Here is a 20,784-nt window from a genome sequence, read left to right as displayed (position 1 = left end):
TCGAAATAAACTGACGGGAAGAACAAATTGCGTAATTAGAACATTATCCACTTCACCCTCATTGTTTGATACCTGGGGTAAGTGTAAAATCTTTGAATTATGTATTTGCTTTCATCGTACAAACTACTACAAATTAAATGTGATTAGTGTAATTGTATTATAATGTCTGTGTTATAATGGTCACCTGTGGTGCAAAATCACAATAAAAAGGAACAATTTATGCAAGTAAGAATTGATTTTATGAATGCAAAAATTAACTTCTCGCGAAATCTAAAATGACAGCTTCAGCGTAAACTGTGTTAGTGTATGCATAACACAGATTTTAACATAGTATTAGTGTGAACATTAAAGTATATTTTTGCACAATGTTATGGTGTGGTAAAAACTGTTAAGTCTGTACAATTGAAATTTTTCAAGTATGGAGACGAGCCAGCCTCGGGCTGAAAGTCTCCTTAATAAAGACACAAAAAAAAAAAAATTTCGAGTCGATTTTTACACTTACCCCCTTTTTCCTCCAGAATTTAACGAAACAAAACGAAATCGAAAAATCAGATTTCGACATGTTCAAATTCCACAAAATTTGTTTTTAATCACCTGAATCAATTTGTAGAAAAATTCCACTTGTTTAAAGAACAATCTTTATTGTAGTTCATTCGTAGTTATGTCTCACTGCAAAAGAACTATGCCCAGCGTTGATTACCTGTGTGAATGCGATCCATGAAAATTGCCTCAACCATAAAATTGCTTTAATACATTGCATTCGTTCATCCACGATGATTTGTTCTAAATCAGTGGCTTCCTAAGTTCTTCTTCACATTCGTTCACCCGTAAGTAGCCGACAATAGAGCAGTTTACCAAGTGCTAAACTATGTATTTGAAATCGTTTCCTATTTTTGAACATCCCATATATTCTGTAAGGGGTTTTAAACAATAGGCGAGGATTTTAAAGTTCAACATTTGGCGCCTACACAACTTACTCGACGGTTCTGTTTCTAGGTCATAATCGTGATCAGTAACCGTAACCTGGCATGAAAGCATGAAAATTATTGTCTGCGCTACTATCAAGCTCGTGACGTGACGTGAGGTAAATAGACTATCCTTTTTTATATTATGTCGTACATTTAGTAGAGTTCTACAAAAACTGTAAAATCAAATCAGTTCGATTCCTGCCGTTTGGATTCTGAACAGTTCAGATATAATCAAAGTGAAAAGAAGTTTCGATGGGTCCAACAGGCTCACATGATGCCTCACTTCATATGGGGGTAGGAATCAGAAAAAGGAGATGAATAATTTGAAGTGAAAAGTAAAGAATGAGTAGTGGGAAGCTCATGTAAATTCACTAGGAGGTTCAGAAGAATTGCAATGGTTTATTCAACCTCCTATCATAATTATTTAATTATTAGTCACCTCAAAAGAGGTAGAAGAAAATCTTCCGGCTTATCGTTAACCAGGAAATTCTTGTAGCTCTTCGCCAAGACGTCTCAGTTATTTTCCAAATTTAGGATATACGCTTGAGTAACCGAGAAGGACAAAAATGTTCCAGTGGCGATTGCCGAACAAATTCCCTTATTAACCACTCCTCATTAAAGTTTGCTCTATTGTATAAACGCTGCAGTCTACTAATTAAGATGACATTGGGCTCCGCTTGAATCTGCACTTATAATGTTTAACGATGAGGAAGACATTCTCGCATAACTTTAGGACAGGTCATTTGAATGGAAAATAATGCTTCTTCACAGCCATCCAGTCACAGCAGTAGTATGAGAACCATATCGTATCTCGGAACTGACTTTATTTTGCTCTTGATCAAGTTTGCGATCAACCAGCGAAAAGCAGTGCACCAATCTTGTTCCTTCTCGTGATGCATATCGCGTGGCAGAGATCTTTACGACGCGACTTGATAACTTTACCTCGAGTTTGAGCGGCTCTTTTTTATTTTCAAAGCTTTCGCTCGGATGGTTGAATGTAGATCGGACAACCTGCCGGGTAGATCTGCCATTGCAAACAATGATCGATATTTGTGTCCAATGACTCTTGGCATTCTGCAATCCGCATTAAAGCCGGCGAACTGGAATATCTTGATTCGGATCCCTACCAGATTCGATCGATACGAAATGAAGTCAAATGGCGCTTGCTGTAAACTGGTTTGCAAATGTGTTAATGATCGGCTTGCAACTACTAGTTAGTCTGTTTCGTTCAGAGTGTTTATTTTAATTCTACCTTGAATATAGACTCAATTGTAATATCTAAGTCAGATGATGGAATGGGTAGCCACTTTGGGAGTTTCTTCCACGCGATCTAAAAAGAAGAGGCAACGGCTTGATTATCAGCAACGGTGTGAGCAAACTCGACCCCAAAAACTAAACAAATTGTAATAACCGTGTTTAGTATCATGTTGCTCGTTCCCCATATTTAGTTTAATCACCGGCTCACCTTGACGAACCTGCTCTGCAAACGCCTTTCAAATAAAGTGAACCACCCAAAACATCCGGCCGACGACGTAGTTTTTTTTCATCGCAAAGTGTGTGTGCCAATGTGCCAATTTTCCCGTCCGCCGTGGATTTTGTGATACTGTGCCAGATATCTGTTTATGATCTTCCCATGATATTGTAATCAAGTGCCATCCCATTGCCAACACGATTAACGTGGAATGCTGTACAGTTGGGACTTCTGATGTAGGGATTTCGCAACTACACGAAGAATCATGGTGTTAGATTCACAAGATTTCAGGAGGTGTGCTACGAATGCCTTTTTTCAGGATTCGGATTTTTTGCAGCACTGTCATCGGGGGTGAGAATGGGTCATCGCTCTCACCGACAGTATGGAGGTCGGATAATAAAATCGTTCAAAAAGGTCTCTTATGTTTTAGTTTTCTTGCCCTCTTCTTCTTCATTGGCATTACATCCCCCACTGGGACATTGCCGCCTCGCAGCTTGTTCATTGAGCACTTCCACAGTTATTAGCTGCGAGGTTTGTAAGCCAAGTTACCATTTTTACATTCGTATATCATGAGGCTAACACGGTGATACTTTTATGCCCAGGGAAGTCGATACAATTTCCAATCCGAAAATTGTCTAGACTGGCACCGGGAATCGAACCCAGCCACCCTCAGCATGGTCTTGCTTTGTAGCCGCGCATCTTACCGCACGGCTAAGGAGGGCCCCTTTCTTGTCCTCAGATACATTTAATCCATTCTATAAGCATTCTAAGCAGTTGAAACAGTGCCCATTCTCACCCCAATTTGACTCATTGTCACCCCGACGGCGGCACATACAAAAATAACAAACGAATTGAAACCGAAAATGGAACAAAAGGGCAATGAAAAAGAAATTAATACTCTCAGTCAATAAATAGCCGATCATTAGTTCCGATTAGTAAGTAATTTCCTATTGATCAGAAATACGCAAATGAAGCGGTGCTCAATCGAACACCCAATCGGCTTTGCGGTACTCGTCGGCTATTATATACTTCACTTTGCTGTGAATTTGATATAATTCGACCAATTGTGGGGTTAATCCTCGCCTGGCCACGAACACTATCCATCATACCGAAACCCACCACCAATCATCGACGAAAGGTGGAATCTACAATTTTTCATCCTCCAACCGTTTTATTTCGCTGAGCCCCATGCATGGGTGTTTGATTGTGATCGATCTGCCACACTGGGGATCGTGTCTTGATGTGGCTTTACATGCTGCTGGGTTGGATCCAATCTACCGGAACGGAACGAAACCCAACCGTGGAAGACATGCTTGATGCATCCCGATATGTATAGGGAAAATTATAAAATGGAAATTACCTTCCTGCTGCAGTGATTGATCGATGGGTTGCTCATAGCTGCCGTGATTCCGTGAGAAGCAAAACGAACGGAGCATTGCACTCTTGATTTCGATAGTTCGTTCAAATTGATCTATGGAGTGATGTTTGACGGTAGCTGCAAATGTTAACAGGTTTTGAATATGTGGCCCTGATATTTGGACTCGAATCGATCAGAAATTGTTGCGCAACTCAATACAATATGGTTATGTGTAGAATCTGAAAAGTTAAATAAACAATGTTTATAATTAAGAGGTGTCTAAAGACAGAATGTCAAAGAACAAATTGTCGAATGCTCAAAATTTCAAAACCTCCAATTTTATACACATATAGAGGAACTACTCCTGAAATTCATCTCATGGCTCCGATATTCATCCCATCAAAAACAAAGCAATGGAAAGCAATTTGATTTGTTTCTTATTTTTGTGATTTTTTTCAGCAGTGAGCACGCATGTTGACAAAAAGAAGCGACAAAATTGGTGCTGTATTTTCTTTTGTTTCGCGATGAGATGAATATATGTTCAGTGAGATGGAGATCGGAACAGTTCCCCTAATTGATAAAATAGAGCTTATGCGTATTATTTCGTCGAAAATGTCGTTTGGCCGTACAGGTCATATCACCAAGAATGTCATTTGACAGAACGGGACAAATGATCATAAATGTCACACTTTTCACGTTCACTATTGTTCAGCCGATCGACATTTTCTGCTATAAGTGTATATCGGCCAAATGGGTTTCGATCAAAATGACATATTCGGTCAAACATCGTTCGGCCTAGTGGCCTTCGGCTAAATGGCTTTCAGAAACATGGCTTTCGGCCAAACGGCCCTTTCCCGAATGTATTCAATAATTAAGTATTTCAAATACTGTGCACCAAAAACAATGAAGACAACGTTTTGAACTTATCACCGTACGAGGCTTATTTTGACATATCGGGAGCTGCGTCTGACATAATAATCCTTTTCAAAATTTAAATACTTCGAGTCTCTCTTATACATTCTGATGTCAACTTTCAGGTTCAATATTCAAGATCAATAACTCAAAGTAGTCCATCAACTCAGAAGAAGTCATGCACTCGATTCTGGAGGTATAGGGTTTTTGAGCAACCAGCCACTCAGGGCGAAATTGAAAGCCGACGGAAGGTTCGGTCATCGTCAACACGCTTTTCGACCAGGCTATGGCACCAGTACATATTTTGCCAACCTGGACAGTGTGCCTATGAGAAAGGCCTTGTTGACCTTGTATAACTTGATATTGCCAAAGCTTTTAGCGGGGCCTGGATACCCATGGTCCTTAGCGAACTCCAAGAGTGGATTATCATAGACAACATGTTTGCTTCTGTTAAAAACTTCCTCACCCGACGAACCATTAAAGTGCTCATTGGGTCCCCAAGGGTCGGGCTTAGCGGTAACGCTCTTCATCATCGCTATGGACGAGGTTTTTAGCATTCTAGCAGCGAATGTGTACGTTTTCGTATATGCCGACGACGTTGACGTTGGTCGTGGTCGGAAAGACTCCTGGAAGGACCATGATCAAAACTCAGCCGGCTGTAAAGTACCATTTATCGCTGGACTACATCCGTCGGTTTTGTGATGAACGCCAGTAAGCGTGTCCGGGGACACATCTGCAGTAGCCTGTACCAGTTATCAGGACCTTCCATATAGCTCGGCACTGAAGCCATCCCCAACCGGAAGATTGTCCGGGAGCTTGTAGTCGACATCGACCGGAAACTCACGTTTCTGTCGCACTTCGGGGTGGTAAAAGTAGCTTACAAGTCCCGCATCAGTCTTATGAAAACTCTTGCGACAAAAAACCACCAGACTAAAAGTTGGACAAGCTATTATCGACAGCCGCATGCTTTATGGTCCCGAGCTAACGTGTCCTGCTTACCGAAATCTCGTCTACACTTTCTAACCCGTCTTCAACAACTTTGTCCGGTTATCCTCTGACCTGCTTCCGTCCGACATCGGGTTCTGGTAGTCATCTGCCGTAATTCCGCCTCTTTGCTGCTGCTACTTCACTGTTGACATCCCTCGAGAAGGCCGGACGATAGAACTGGATCGACTGGAAGGCAGTAGCGGATGATGTCGGTATTGGCATTTTTCAATCGGGCACCGCGACGCGCTTCGGCAGCTCCTTTTCCCGTGAGCGTTCAGACAACTTCGGCACAGTCCGTTACTTTGCACAAACTTCCAACGATCATCTACCGCAAATGCCTCGAATAACGCACAGTCTGCAATGACCTAGTTCCTTGTAGCAGAAACAAACTCGTTTGCTTGCTGGCGCAGGTAGACGAAAAGGTTCCCCTTCCACAGTATGAGTGTTCACTGATCCCTTCGGCTTCAGCTTCTGTTGACTGCCACTGTACATTGTTACTCTACTTACTGCGATGACGACTCGCAGCATGAAATCTCCAAATACTTTTAGGTTGACTATCGGATGCTGTTGTATGTAGTCGGCCCACTACATTTTGGTGTGTGCAGGTAATTTCTCGACCAGCTCCATCAGCAACGTCGGATTGGAAAGATGCTCTGGTTGCCCGGCAGCTTCCAAATGATCACAGAGACTGCGTACCGCTATGCCGAAATCGATGATAGTTTCCAACTTCTCCGCATTTGGCGCTGGAACACTGTGCATCTTTTGAAGTAGAGTGTTGATAAGTAATTCAGGGCGTCCATACAGTAAACGAAGGGTATCTATCACATGAGGCACTGATTCAGGTAACAATAAACGACTTTTGACAGATTCATACGCGGGCCCTTTTAAACAGCGTTGAAGGCGCGCTTTTTTTTGGTCTTTATTTTTGTGATTTTTTATTAAGCAATAAGTTCATCACATAACGAAGGCGTGCGATATTTTGGGCGCTATTATAGCCACACGATAGCGAACTATTCATAAAGCTACTTATGAATATCGGCCAGTCAGCAGGATTACTAGAAAACGTCGGTAAGTCACGTGACATCACTTAGCAAGCAGCTAACTGCGATTGGAAGGGAATAAATTCCTTCATTAGCGGCAGCCTCTGCAGCTGGGGTGCCGTTCCGATAGAAAGAGACGAGTGGCGGAGCAGGGGGCGGAAGGCCAACGTTTGATAGTCCCGCGAAAGTGGAATCTAATCCCTAAGAAAAGGTTGGATTTGCCGGTAAGATATGGCCGGCATTCGGACGTCTCATAGAAGGAACCGAATTTGCAGGTGGCGGAAGCCTAACGTTTGGTAATCCTGCGGATGGGGGATCCAATCCATAGTGATTATAGTAATATGGCCGGCATTCGGACGTCCCATAGATGGGGGAGCTAATCTCGCAGATATTCTCGGATACAGCGATGGCTGAATGCCCGTAATCATTCCGGTTCGCGGAAGAGTGCTTGATGCATTGGGGTGGATTCCGAAACTGGAAGCCATTGTGGGAAGCTCCATAGTCCCAAATTGTTGGAGGGAGTTTTCTGGAGCTGAACGTGGCTTACCTTGATGAGTGGGGGGAGGCACATAAGGTTACCTGAAATGTTGACATCTTTTTGCTTTGGAGCCTTGTTTGGAGCTGTTTTAGGGATCGCGCCGGTGTTTCGCTGCTGATCCCGATTGGCTAGGCTCGGGTTTGGGTCAGTTGGTTTTATCGTTGAGTTCAATGTTGGAGTGTAGAAACAGGACGCCTGGTGATCTTCTACGCCACCGGTATGTTGATGATTCGGGTTTGCTTCCATAAACTTCTGCTGAGTATGTACTACGACCTCCCCGCCTCACCCAGTTCGTCTTCCAGAAGCTTACACTTCTGGGCGAGATGGCGTTGCTCCATAGCTTGCTGCTCTTCCAGCTGCTTCTTCTTCAGGGCTAATCGAGCCACCCGTCGTCGTGCGCGAGAGAACACTTTCTGGCATACAGTGCCCGCAAATCCACGAACGCTCAGCCACCGAAGGAGTTCAGCGCACGTCATGTGCCACCACTCGTTGCACTGATCGCACTGGACAATGTTATCAAATGTTTCAGGGCGATCACAGCAAGCACAGCCGGAAGGCTCATCCTTCTCCGGTGTTCCGTCAGCTGGGTTAGCTGGTGTACCCTTATTCGACATGACGAACAATTCTTAAAGTTTGTTCCGAGAACAAGTTGGCCTTTCCGACTTCTTTTAGCAGATCACGAAACTCCGTTTGGGTGTGAAAACAGCTTTAAGCAGGAATATTTATTTCATTGTTTAGTGCTATCTAACAATCCAACAAGTTGATTACTTACAATTGTTCGGTTTGAGCCAATTCAAATTTGTTCTGTGTTCGTCTACTATAGTTCGTCTACCGCTAGTCTATGAAAAATATGTGTTTAGCTTTAGGTTAGATTTAAAGAATAGTTGCATTATTGCCGATTTCACGAATTTGAAGAGTTATGTGTAGATTGTGATTTGCCCGCTTCTTTTTCTCACACTCACTCTCATTTCGGGTTGATCGATTTTTGTTACTGAAACTTACCCAATTATAACCCATTACTTGTTAGTCACATGTAAGCGTGTACACTAAATCGATTCCCGCCTTGATTTGACGTCTATTTGTTTTCAGATTGAGAACTCACACACAAACATTATACACGGAAAATCAAACTTTTATGAGTGTATTGAGTGTGAGAAAAAGATGACTGTGAGAAAAAAAATCTCGCAGAACTCTTATAAAGTGCAAAAAGCGCAATACAACTTGAAATTTTTAATATCTATCTGTAACAGCAAACTGTGATAAGGATTTTAAGTATAAGTATAAGTATTTTAAATTGTAGTTGTAGGAATTCACTGTAAATAGACATAGACATGGACAATGGAAGCCAACCAGCCCCCACCTTGAAGGAAGTTAAGGATGCCATCCAACAGCTAAAGACCAATAAAGCAGCTGGTTAGGATGGTATCGGAACTGAGCTCATCAAGATGGGCCCGGAAAAGTTAGCCACTTGCCTGCACAAATTGATAGTCAGAATCTGGGAAACCGAACAGCTATCGGAGGAGTGGAAGGAAGTGGTTATACGCCCCATCTACCTGAAAGGCGACAAGCTGGAGTGTGAGAACTTTCGAGCGATCACCATCCTTAATGCCACCTACAAAGTGATATCCCAGATCATCTTCAGTCGTCTATCACCATTAGTGAATGAGTTCGTGGGAAGTTATCAAGCCGGCTTCGTTGACGGCCGCTCGACAACGGACCCGAACTTTACTGTACAGCAAATTCTTCAAAAATGCCGTGAATACCAGGTCCCAACGCACCATCTGTTCGTTGATTTCAAGGCGGCATACGACAGTATAGGCTATGGAAAATTATGGACGAGAACAGCTTCCCTGGGAAGCTTACCAGACTGATCAAAGCAACGGTGGATGGTGTGCAAAACTGTGTGAAGATTTCGGGCAAACACTCCAGTTCGTTCGAATCGCGCCGGGGACTAAGACAAGGTGATGGACTTTCGTGCCTGTTGTTCAACATTGCGCTAGAAGGTGTCATGCGGAGAGCCGGTTGTAACAGCCGGGGTACGATTTTCAACAGATCCAGTCAATTTATGGTTTACGAGGTGAACACGCTCCCCGACATCGCGGAGTTGGCTTCCTACTAAGCGCTCAGGCACACTCTGTGCTTATGAAGTGGGAACCTATAAGTGAAAGGATAATCGTTGCCAGATTTAAAACACGGGTCCGAAACCTTACTATAGCCCAATGTTATGCGCCAACCGATGCTGCCGATCTGCAAGACAAAGAGAACTTCTACAGCCAACTCAATGCCGTCGTAGATAGAATTCCGAAGGGTGATATCAAGATCTGTTTGGGCGACTTCAATGCGAAGATCGGATCCGACAACTTGAACCATGAGCGCATTATGGGACGCCATGGTCTCGGAGAAATGAGCGAAAACGGAGAGCTGTTCGCAGAATTTTGTGGTAATAACGACATGGTGATCGGGGGATCGCTCTTCCCTCATCGACCGGTTCACAAGGTCACGTGGGTCTCCCGTGACGGCTTTACAGAAAATCAAATCGACCACATCTGCATCAACCGAAAATGGAAACGGAGCCTTCTTGATGTACGGAATAAACGTAGTGCCGATATCGCGTCTGATCATCACCTCCTCATCGGCGAAATACGCCTGCGCATTGCGCGGATTCGTTGGCAGGAGGAAAGAGTTAACGCGACGAGCGATGCGACGCGACGTGACTCACGTAAAAGAATAACAATCATTATCAACAGGCTGTCAAATTGCACTGTCGCGTCGCGTCGCATCGCACGTCGCGTTTACTCTGGCTTGCCCCTTAGACGACGATTTAACACACGCCGACTGGAAGATGCCACGGTGAAACGGTTCTTCGTTGAAGAACTGGAGACGCGTGCTGCAGATATTCCGGAAGGTGGCAGCGTGGAAGACCAATGGACCGCCATCAAGAATGCCTTTATCGCCACCAGCGAGAACAATCTGGGCGCACTACGCACCCAGAGAAAACAATGGATCACCGATGAGACCTGGAGGAAGATAGAGGAGCGAAGAGAAGCCAAAGCCGCGATAGAGCGTTTGAAAACTAGAGGAGCCAAAGTCTTAGGCCGTCAACGATACTCGGCTCTTGAAAAGGAAGTAAAACGCTCATGTTGACGGAAGAAGCGAGTGTGGGCAGACTCTCTGGCCGGCGAAGGAGAGAGAGCCGTCGCAACCGGGGACATTCGCCTCCTCTACGATATCTCACGACGCTTAAGCGGGGCGAAGATGAATGCAACGATGCCTGTGAAAGACGCGAATGATCAGTTATTGACCGACCCAACTGAACAGCTGAAACGCTGGTTCGAGCACTTCGAACAACTTTTTCAAGTGCCAGCCAGGCCATCATCACCTCGGCATGATCTGCCTAGGATCCGACGTATAACACGCGTCAATACCGAAGCTCCATCACTGCTAGAGATTCAAACAGCCATCCAAATCATGAAATCGAATAAAGCCCCAGGGGTCGACCGCATATCAGCCGAGATGCTCAAAGCTGACCCCATGACATCCGCTCAACTACTGCATCGTTTATTTCGTAATATCTGGGACACCGCAACTTTCCCGGTCGACTGGATGCAAGGTATCTTAGTGAAGGTGCCCAAAAAGGGTGACCTGACTGTATGCGATAACTGGCGAGGCATTATGTTGCTGTGTACCGTTCTCAAAGTTCTGTGCAAAATTATCCTAGCCCGGATTCAGGGGAAGATCCTGTGTGGACCATATTGTCACGCTCCGCATCATTTTGGAGCACGTCAACGAATTCCAAGAGTCCCTGTACTTGGTATTCATTGACTTCGAAAAAGCTTTTGACCGTCTCAATCACGAGAATATGTGGGGCGCCCTGAGACGCAAGGGGGTTCCTGAGAAAATCATCGGCATCATCGAAGCACAGTACGAGGCCTTTTCGTGTAGAGTGCTGCACAATGGGGTCCTTTCCGACCCTATCCGGGTCGTAGCTGGTGTGAGGCAAGGATGTATTCTATCACCGTTACTGTTCCTCATCGTAATCGATGAGATTCTGGTAGATGCGATTGACCGTGAACCAAACCGCGGGCTGTTATGGCAGCCTATAACCATGGAGCACCTAAACGACTTCGAATTGGCGGATGACGTTGCACTCCTCGCTCAACGGCGCTCTGATATGCAGAGTAAGCTCAACGACCTTTCCGAGCGCTCCTCCTCGGCAGGTTTAGTCATCAACGTCAACAAAACCAAATCGTTGGATGTAAACACGGTGACTCCTTCCAGTTTCACAGTAGCCGGGCAACCAGTGGAGAATGTTGAAAGCTTCCAATAGCTTGGTAGCCAAATGGCGTCAGACGGCGGTACCAAGATCGACATAGGCGCACGGATAAAGAAAGCAAGGGCTGCCTTTGCGAGTTTAAGAAATATCTGGAAAAACAGGCAAATAAATGAACGCACCAAAATACGAATTTTCAACTCTAACGTGAAATCTGTGCTGTTATACGCTAGCGAAACATGGTGTGTATCAGTGGAGAACACTCAACGGCTGCAGGTGTTCATTAACAGATGCCTGCGGTATATAATTCGGGCCTGGTGGCCTCACAACTGGATCTCAAACAACGAGCTCCATCGTCGTTGTCACCAGAGGCCGATAGCAACAGAAATTTGGGATCGGAAGTGGGGCTGGGTCGGCCACACTCTACGTAGGGGCGGAAACGAAATCTGTAAGCAAGCATTAGACTGGAACCCAGCGGGACATCGCAGCAGAGGCAGACCCAGAGGCTCATGGCGGCGAAGCCTCAATAAAGAAATAAAAGAAGTCGACCGAAATCTAACCTGGCAACAGGTTAAAGCGATAGCCGGGCAACGCTCAGGATGGAGATCTTTCAAGTCGGCCCTTTGCACCACCGGAGGTGTACAGGATCCATAAGTAAGTAAGTAAATGTACTCAGTGACTCCGGTTGCCTCTCACTAATACAATCGAGTACTGCTGTCATTTGGCGAAAAGCACGTGGTTTTGTTTTGAGAGGGAAAATTTTCCCTATCTTTTAACCTGGCGGCTATCTTGACGTCTACCTTCGCAGTCGAGCCTGCGAGAGTAAGACCGCCGCGAAAGTCTAGAAAAAGGTAAGCGCGACAATATGATCTTCAAGAGCGTTATAAAACATAAAATCTCGGGTACTTATTCAAAAGGACGTATGTGATTTTGTGAACAAAAATTCGAACGTTGATTTCACCAATCTGATAGCATTCCCACGCAAACTATTACCACAGACATATAGGGGGAGGCTTCGGCTATCAGTTCATGGTGTTGATTTACGTGTGAGTGGCATCTGATTGGACAAATCGACATTTGAATCTTTGTTTGCAAAACCACATACGTCCTTTTGAATAAGTACTCGAGAAATGTTACTTGGGAAGAGTGCCCCTGTCGGGTGACGCCATTTTATTTTATTTCACCACACTACTTCAATTCCACTGCACTAAAGTCTGTCCGCACTACTTAATTTCTGTCTTCACTTGACAACGATCGTCTCAAATCTGACTCTGAATCCTTGCTGGCGTTTGCCTTTGCACAAGACTTCTCTCCAAAACTCTTGCTTGCTGTCCAGACATTAGAATCAGTTTACTCTCCGGAGAATGTGCAGTTTTGGCTTATTCTTCCCCTTAACTATGTTGTTCCCACTGCTTTTGGCGGGACCCTAGACCCTAACGGCTGGACGGATTTTCTTCATTCCTTCAGCAGATTTGTTCGTTATCGTTTCCGACAGGTTTATATGATATTTTCAAATACGAAAATCACGTTGGGTAAATCGTGAAAAACAAAAATTATGATTCTTATGGAAATGTCGCATGGGCACTTCACAACGCAAAATTTCGCCTACTATGCAGGACAACGTCTGCGGGGTCGACTAGTTTAATAATAAAAGTGATGATTTTTTTCAAATTTCCGCCTAGAACTTTGGCAACGGATAGAGAGCCTCGTGGACTCCATCCGGATGAGGTGAATCGTACATTCGTTGCACGTGTTCCACGTGGGCCAAAGTTCGTCCGGACATCGCCACCGTCACCATACCATACGAAGAGAACAATCCTTTGTCGAATTTCCAGGCCGGATTTCGCCATTGGCAGAGTATCAAAACTTCAGTTTTTCCAGTGTACGACGACCTGGAAACCACGGTCGATAAAAGAGGCCTATATGGCAGAACACAAACGGTTTTCTCTGGTGATTGTTGCTCTAAGAGCGTTAAGGTACCGTCTGGTGTACTGCAGGGATCAGTCCATTTTCGCTGATAATGTTAAGCTTTACATTACTCCGATTGACTCTTGCGCACGACAACTTGTCATCATGTGACCGAATGCTAACGGAAAAACAATCTTCGTGTAAATTCTGATAAAAACAAGGCCTTGTTCTTCACAAGTAGGTACACGTCATAAGTACTTGTAAAGGAAGGTCAGAACATTGATTGGTCAGATAAAGCAAGCAACGCTGGATTCATTTTTCAAAGCGATTTGCAGTGGCATGGACTGATTTCTCAGCAATGGGGTAAGATCTATGCCAACCTGTGCAGGATGTACTGCTGTATTTCCGCTGCCTCGCCGTCTACCAAGCTGAAGCTTTTCATATCCAGATCCTGCCGCATTCCATGTTCCGAAATATATTTCTTGTTCATTCCAGTGCAAACACTGTATTGTCAGATTTTCTGGATATGATACACGCCGCGGCGTTTGTAATGTTCCTAAATGGGTACTTGCACAAAACTTCACGCGGTGAATGACTGTCGAAAGGTACGGCCGCGATAAACGATACACCGCAATGCTATTCACCCATAAGAATCAAGTAAACGGAGTGCAGAAGGCGCGGCTGTACCTTTCATGAAGGGTTCGCCGCGTGCAATTTTGAGAAAATCTGGCAATATCGACTTCGACTGGCGCCGGTCGTACGAATCACCTGTAACGAAACCTTTCTTTATTAAATGCCATTTACGAGCCTTTTACGCGCATCTGTCCTGCATTTTTCTGAGAAACCTGATGATAACTCAGTCTCCAGCGATACTTCATTGAAGGCTTATTCAGTCCGGAGGTCGACATTTGCAGAACCTTGTAGTTTGAGCTAACAATACACTATGCTAAGCTAGTTCGCTGTTCGTATACGAGGTGTGGTAAACTGTAATTCGTTACTACCCGATATACTACCCACGTTCTACGTCGGAAGCAAATTTCATGAGTGGTCCATAATTGAATTGAACTCTTTTTTCTCGAGAATACAAGAAACACTGTGATTTATTTAGAATTAGATTGTTAGGGCTTATTCTAATTTCCAACATGCCCGTTGGATTCATGAATCCTAGTGCGACCCTGTCATCAATTAGAATCTACTTCTTGTATTTCAATTTGTTTTAAATTGTGGCAAAACGGTTCACTATAGTCGAATAATCTCTATAAAGAGCAGTGAAAGCACAACCTCCCCTCGCTCTCATCGTGCATCTTCACCATATGTATCTCCTTTAGCGACTATCGCAACGACGACATCAGCATCATCTCAGGCGCGCACAGCTGTTATTATTCAACCTTGACACTACATTGCTTAAAGTCGGAAAACACCATCGTCTCGTCAACCTGTAATCGCCCTCGTAATCTATGGAAATCCTATGCTAAAACAATGCTCTCTTTTTCGCTTTCGTTTTCCACAGATAATCACTACTGTCTGAGAGGACCAACGGCTGGTAGAAAACCAGCAGACAATAGACCGCGCTCGGTGGGAAAAACAAGCTTCAAGTTCAGTCAGACATATTTTCCCACCGCGAGATTGGGCAGACGAAACGAAAGCAACCATGAGCAGCAAATCGGTGATCGTGTTCTGCGCCGTGGCGTTGCTGGCGTTGACCAGCGTTGCTGCCAAAGAGAAGCATATCAAGTACAAGGAGAAGGACCTGATGCGAAAGTCGATCGTGTACGACAAAAATACACCGGACGTGTTTTACTGCCCGATGAACAAGCCCACCGGAATGGACAAGATGATTGTGAGGTGAGTTACTGAATCAAAAACATGAACATTGTGTTCATGTTTATACCAACATCGGATGATAAGTATCGCATTAAATTAGCTTCACATTTACACTAATAAAACAATCAATAACACACTTATGTTTCGCAGGTCTCGTCCACTCCACAAGCTGTGTGAATTTGAGGGTAAGCCCCTGCCACCGGACTACAAATCGGACTGCTATAAGGATTTGGACGAGAGTGACTACGCCTGCAAAGAGAAATACCGAATCATGGTAACTTTTGGTTTCCATCCAAGGTTTCGTTAGTGGAAATCTTGGATACAATTGCAAAAATTTTAAAGTTTTGGTTTCATTTGATTCAAGATTGGCTTGATTTGGCTATTTTGAGTTTTGTTGCACTTTGTTTTTGGTTTATTCATATATTTTAAATACTAATCGTTGAATGGTGACATTTATATTTTGGTTTCTTTCGCAATTTTCAGAAACGTTACGCCAAAGATAATACCGAGATCTAATACTCAAATCGCATTTATCTTGCCTAAATAATGAATACAAACAATCACACTCGCCACACTGTACACCACATCAACCGCCACGCCATGAAGAGCACACGCGAACTATCGCGAAATCTTAAAACTGTTATTTCCATTTCTTTCAATAATTCTCTGTCAAGACTGAAACTGACTGTCGACTAGAAATCTGTTCTCCCTACTCGAATCTAACTTCTAAGTCCTTTTCTTTGTGATTTCAGTTCCTTTCTTCCATAACGCCGTTCATTAATGCCAAAAAGGCTTAATTAATCGATGCTTTAATATCGGAAACTCAATTAAACAAATAATAACCAACCATGGTTCCAATAGCCGGTTACCGAATATAACCAGAATGATTGAAGCAATTGTAATACTTCCTGAATACCAGTCGCAATTTATTAAACATATTAGAAAACCATAGCTTTACATATTCAACAATGCAAGAATGGATGAATTCATTAGAATTTATCCAAATTCAAGCTTTGCTAAGATATGTTTTTTTTTCTGTTGTGACGGTTGAATCCTCGGTATGACCAACTGTGTTCGTACAGAGGTTTTGACAGTTCACAAAATATTGTTAGTGCTCCCGTAAACAATAAAATAACTATCCTTAAACACATAACAACTTACATGGCATAACATTTAATCTCATTTTCTTTTAAAAAAAATCCAACTTCTTATAAGTACAAATCAAAGATAACACATTGCGAAGATATGATTTCACTTCAATAACTTTAAATTTGTACAAAAGCATTAGTCCTCTAAATATAACGTCTTTTAAAATAATATTATTCAACGACTACTATGCAAAACATCAACAAGACAATGTTTACCACCGTGGCAGTGTTGCCAACAATTGAGCCGAAAATTTTACACATTTAACATAATTTACCTGGTGTTTTCGGGACGATAACATTAATACTAATATTTATAATTCTCCCTTGATTATTTCTTTCTGAGAAATGGATTACTAAAATGCTAACAGGTCCGCATTGGAAAACAAAAAACTATCATCAAATAATTACACAAACAAATGACACTCTCCAACAGCTAAAGACTACCACGACGCAAGACGTCATTTACTTTGTACAGTACGATAAGACCATCTGACTAAAACCCAATTTACCGCATTATCTGTAAACACAAACACACCCAAACGCAAGCACGAAGCATTCATTTCGAACATGGGATCGCAATTAGCAGCAGGTGCGTATGAGCAAAGGAGCTGATTAAAGCTTGCATTATGAATTGATTTTCTTTTTCTACAAACTGGCAAAAGGGTACTAACTCCTCCAAGAAAGGGGCTTATTGTTCCGTAGAAATTCACTTTCCGTTACGTTACACATCTGCAGATGCGCATGCACCCGCCCGGCAGTGATGCACCCTTCAACGGATCCCGGCTGAGTCGGTTCATGGATATGGACGACGACATGAAGCGAGTGAAGAACAGGAAGCAGAACTAGGAAGTTGGGCGGAAGCAGAACTAGGAAGTTGAATGAAAAATTGAAAAAATGAGTCATTAGATTTACTGAACCACTTTAGGAAACAATAGGAATGATCATCATCGAAATCATTGTAAATAATCCAACTGCCATAAATAGGAACTGAACGACTGACGTACCCGCACGATCGTTTGACATGTGATAAGAAAAAAATCAATTTCGACCAAACAGGACATTTTCCAAGACAAGATAAAAAATACTTCCAGCACAGGTATACGAAATTAGACACTTAGGGAAGAGATAATCAATTAATAGAATTGTGCTAATTAACTACAAAAAGAAAGACGTCCCAAGACAAACCAGGTGTTAATTTAGAACAAACATACACAACCGATAAAAAATGTATCCTAATTATTAACGTAATTTTTGTGTCATCATTTTATTTCCGAAATCATCTTTCTATAATGCGATATGCGGGTTGAACTCGATGACGGATGCGTAACGGTTATTGCGTAACTAGCACTAGTTTTTCACCTGTAGCATGCTTGCAAATCAGCGCAAGTCAATCTGTTTACACAAATGTCCCAGAGATTCTGGCTAGATCATAGCGCCCCGGCGACGCGACGTCCAGAATTCGGTACTGTAATGCATCACGATCTACTCGGCCTAGTCCCCGGCGGTGGATTTAGCCTATTCCAACAGAATGTTCCCGATAAGCGGAAGTTCCCTCGTAACCGAGCGTGTTCGAATACTGTCTTTGGGTTCACTGGCTTGTTGAACCAATCTCGCTATGCTTGTGTATGCTCACCAGCATGCGGGGCGGCTAACTGTTGCTTAGCAAATCTATCATTCAATTGTGGTATGGTCGCGATCTGTAATGTTGTTTTTTGGACGATGGTCTCCGGAAGCATCCAGTAGTCCGTCCCATTAAGTATCGGAGCGGAAACATGCGAACAGAAAGTGCATTTTTTATTTTAGTAGCGTGTGAGTAATCAGAGCAGGTTGGGTTGCCGTGAGGCTGAACCTAAGCCGGAGCAGGTAACATCTAAAGCAATCATGACCTTACAGGCAAAAGAACACTCTCCCATGGGGTCTATCGATCTAGGTCGAGACATTCTGTGTGCGACGATGAGTCCATCTGCCTTGTATTGATCTACCCCACTTTCGTTGCTATCCGGATAGAGACACAGCCTTGGAGGTCACATGTGCGTTCTTGGCTCCCCGCATGTCATAGCACTCCGCATTTTTTCTTAATGACAAAGCGAAGGAATGCATTTCGAAATACGATAATTTCATTTCATTTATTTAGTCTACGTCTAAACAGATAACACTGAATAAACAATTTGACGCCACAATATACGGTTCGAGGCCGCATCTCTCCATCCTCGAATACGCCCCACGCTCGCCAGGTGGTTTTGCACCTGGTCTGCCCACCTCGCTCGCTGCGCTCCATGCCATCTGGTGCCTGCCGGATCGGAACACCATCTTTGCAGGGTTGCTGTCCGGCATTCTTGCAACATGTCGCCGCCACACACCGTCTTCTTGCACACCGCCAGAGATGGCCCTAAGCATCCGTCTCTAGAATACTCCGAGTCCTTGCAAGTCCTCCTCGAGCATTGTCCATGTTTCATGTCCGTAGAGGACTACCAGTCTTATCAGCGTCTTGTACATTACACATTTGGTGCGGTGGCGAATCTTTTTTGACCCCAGTTTCTTCTGGAGCCCGTAGTAGGCCCGACTTCCAGAGAATGATGTGCCGTCGTTTTTCACGACTAACGTTGTTATCAGCCGTAAGCAAGGATCCGAGGTAGACGAATTTCTCGACCACCTCGAAGGTATCCCCGTCTATCGTAACACTGCTTCTCAGGCGGGCCCTGTCGAATCGATTCCGCTCACAAACATGTACTTTGTCTTTGACGCATTCACCACCAGTCCAACTTTTGTTGCTTCACGTTTCAGGTGGGTGTACAGTTCTGCCACCTTTGCAAATGTTCGGCCGACAATGTCCATGTCATCCGCGAAACAAATAAATTGACTGAATCTGTTGAAAATCATATCCCGGCTGTTACACCCGGCTCTCCGCATGACACCTTCTAGCGCAATGTTGAACAACAGGCACGAAAGTCCATCACCTTGTCTTAGTCCCCGGCGCGATTCGAACGAACATGAGTGTTCGCCCGAAATCTTCACACAGTTTTTCACACCATCCACCGTTGCTTTGATCAGTCTGGTAAGCTTCCCAGGGAAGCTGTTCTCGTCCATAATTTTCCATAGCTCTACGCGGTCTATACTGTCGTATGCCGCCTTGAAATCGATGGTGCGTTGGGACCTGGTATTCTCGGCATTTTTGAAGGATTTGCCGTACAGTAAAGATCTGGTCCGTTGTCGAGCGGCCGTCAACGAAGCCGGCTTGATAACTTCCCACGAACTCATTCACTAATGGTGACAGACGACGAAAGATGATCTGGGATATCACTTTGTAGGCGGCATTAAGGATGGTGATCGCTCGAAGGTTCTCACACTCCAGCTTGTCGCCTTTCTTGTTGATGGGGCTTATAACCCCTTCCTTCCACTCCTCCGGTAGCTGTTCAGTTTCCCAGATTCTGACTATCAATTTGTGCAGGCAAGTGGCTAGCCGGGCCCATCTTGATGAGCTCTGCTCTGATACCATCATTACAAACTGCTTTATTGGTCTTTAGCTGTTGGATGGTGTCCTTAACTTCCCTCAAGGTGGGGGCTGGTTGGCTGACGTAGTCATCTCCTCCGTTGCCTTGACTTTCACTACCTGCACTCTCAGCGCCATTCAAATGTTCCTCGTAGTGCTGCTTCCACCTTTCGATCACCACACGTTCGTCCGTCAAGATGCTCTCATCCTTATCCCTGCACATTTCGGCTCGCGTCTCGAAGCCTTTGCGGGATGCGTTAAGCTTCTGATAGAACTTGCGTGTTTCTTGAGAACGGCACAGCTGTTCCATCTCATCGCACTCCGCTTCTTCCAGGCGGCGTTTCTTCTCCTGAAAAAGGCGGGTTTGGTGTGTCCGCTTCCGTTTATAACATTCCACGTTCTGCCGGGTACCTTACTGCAGCACGACCGCCCGCGCTGCGTCCTTCTCCAGAATCTATCTGCTCTTTTCGTCGAACCAATCGTTCCGAACACTTCTTCCCACATACCCGACGTTGTTCTTCGCTGCGTTGTTAATGGCTCCTTTAACTGTATTCTAGCAGTCCTCAAGAGGGGCCTCATCGAGCTCACCCTCTTCTGGCAACGCTGCCTCGAGATGCTGCGCGTATGCAGTGTCGACATCAGGTCGCTATAGGTCGTACCGTGGTGGCGGTCGTCGGTACCGAACATTGTTGATGACGGATAGTTTTGGGCGCAGTTTAACCATCATCAGATAGTGGTCAGAGTCGATGTTAGCGCCACGATATGTCCTGACGTCGATAATGTCGGAGAAGTGCCGTCCATCAATCAGAACGTGGTCGATTTGTGATTCTGTCTGCAGTGGTGTTCCCCAGGTGTACCGATACGGAAGGCT

The 20,784-nt window shown here is 44.3% G+C and overlaps 1 protein-coding gene across 4 annotated transcripts in view; it reads left to right on the top strand.

Moving 5' to 3' along the window:
• LOC134212676 (uncharacterized) overlaps nucleotides 1-17,671 on the top strand; it is a 45,052-nt gene extending 27,381 nt beyond the window's left edge. For 3 of the 4 annotated variants that reach the window (XM_062690728.1, XM_062690729.1, XM_062690730.1), the window contains exons 2-4: nucleotides 14,962-15,296; nucleotides 15,426-15,549; nucleotides 17,159-17,671. In XM_062690728.1, coding sequence (XP_062546712.1) covers nucleotides 15,103-15,296; nucleotides 15,426-15,549; nucleotides 17,159-17,269 — 429 coding nt within the window. In that variant the 5' untranslated portion in view covers nucleotides 14,962-15,102 and the 3' untranslated portion in view covers nucleotides 17,270-17,671. Of the gene's footprint in view, nucleotides 1-14,961; nucleotides 15,297-15,425; nucleotides 15,550-15,758; nucleotides 17,013-17,158 lie in introns of all 4 variants that reach the window. The other variant, XR_009979321.1, reaches the window with a different exon arrangement.
• The last annotated feature ends 3,113 nt before the right edge of the window (nucleotides 17,672-20,784 follow it).

This window comes from Armigeres subalbatus, chromosome 2 (assembly GCF_024139115.2).
Source record: "Armigeres subalbatus isolate Guangzhou_Male chromosome 2, GZ_Asu_2, whole genome shotgun sequence".
Classification (NCBI taxonomy): Eukaryota; Metazoa; Arthropoda; class Insecta; order Diptera; family Culicidae; genus Armigeres; species Armigeres subalbatus.
Note: the sequence above shows the minus strand (reverse complement) of the source record. Positions and strands in the feature narration are given on the sequence as shown.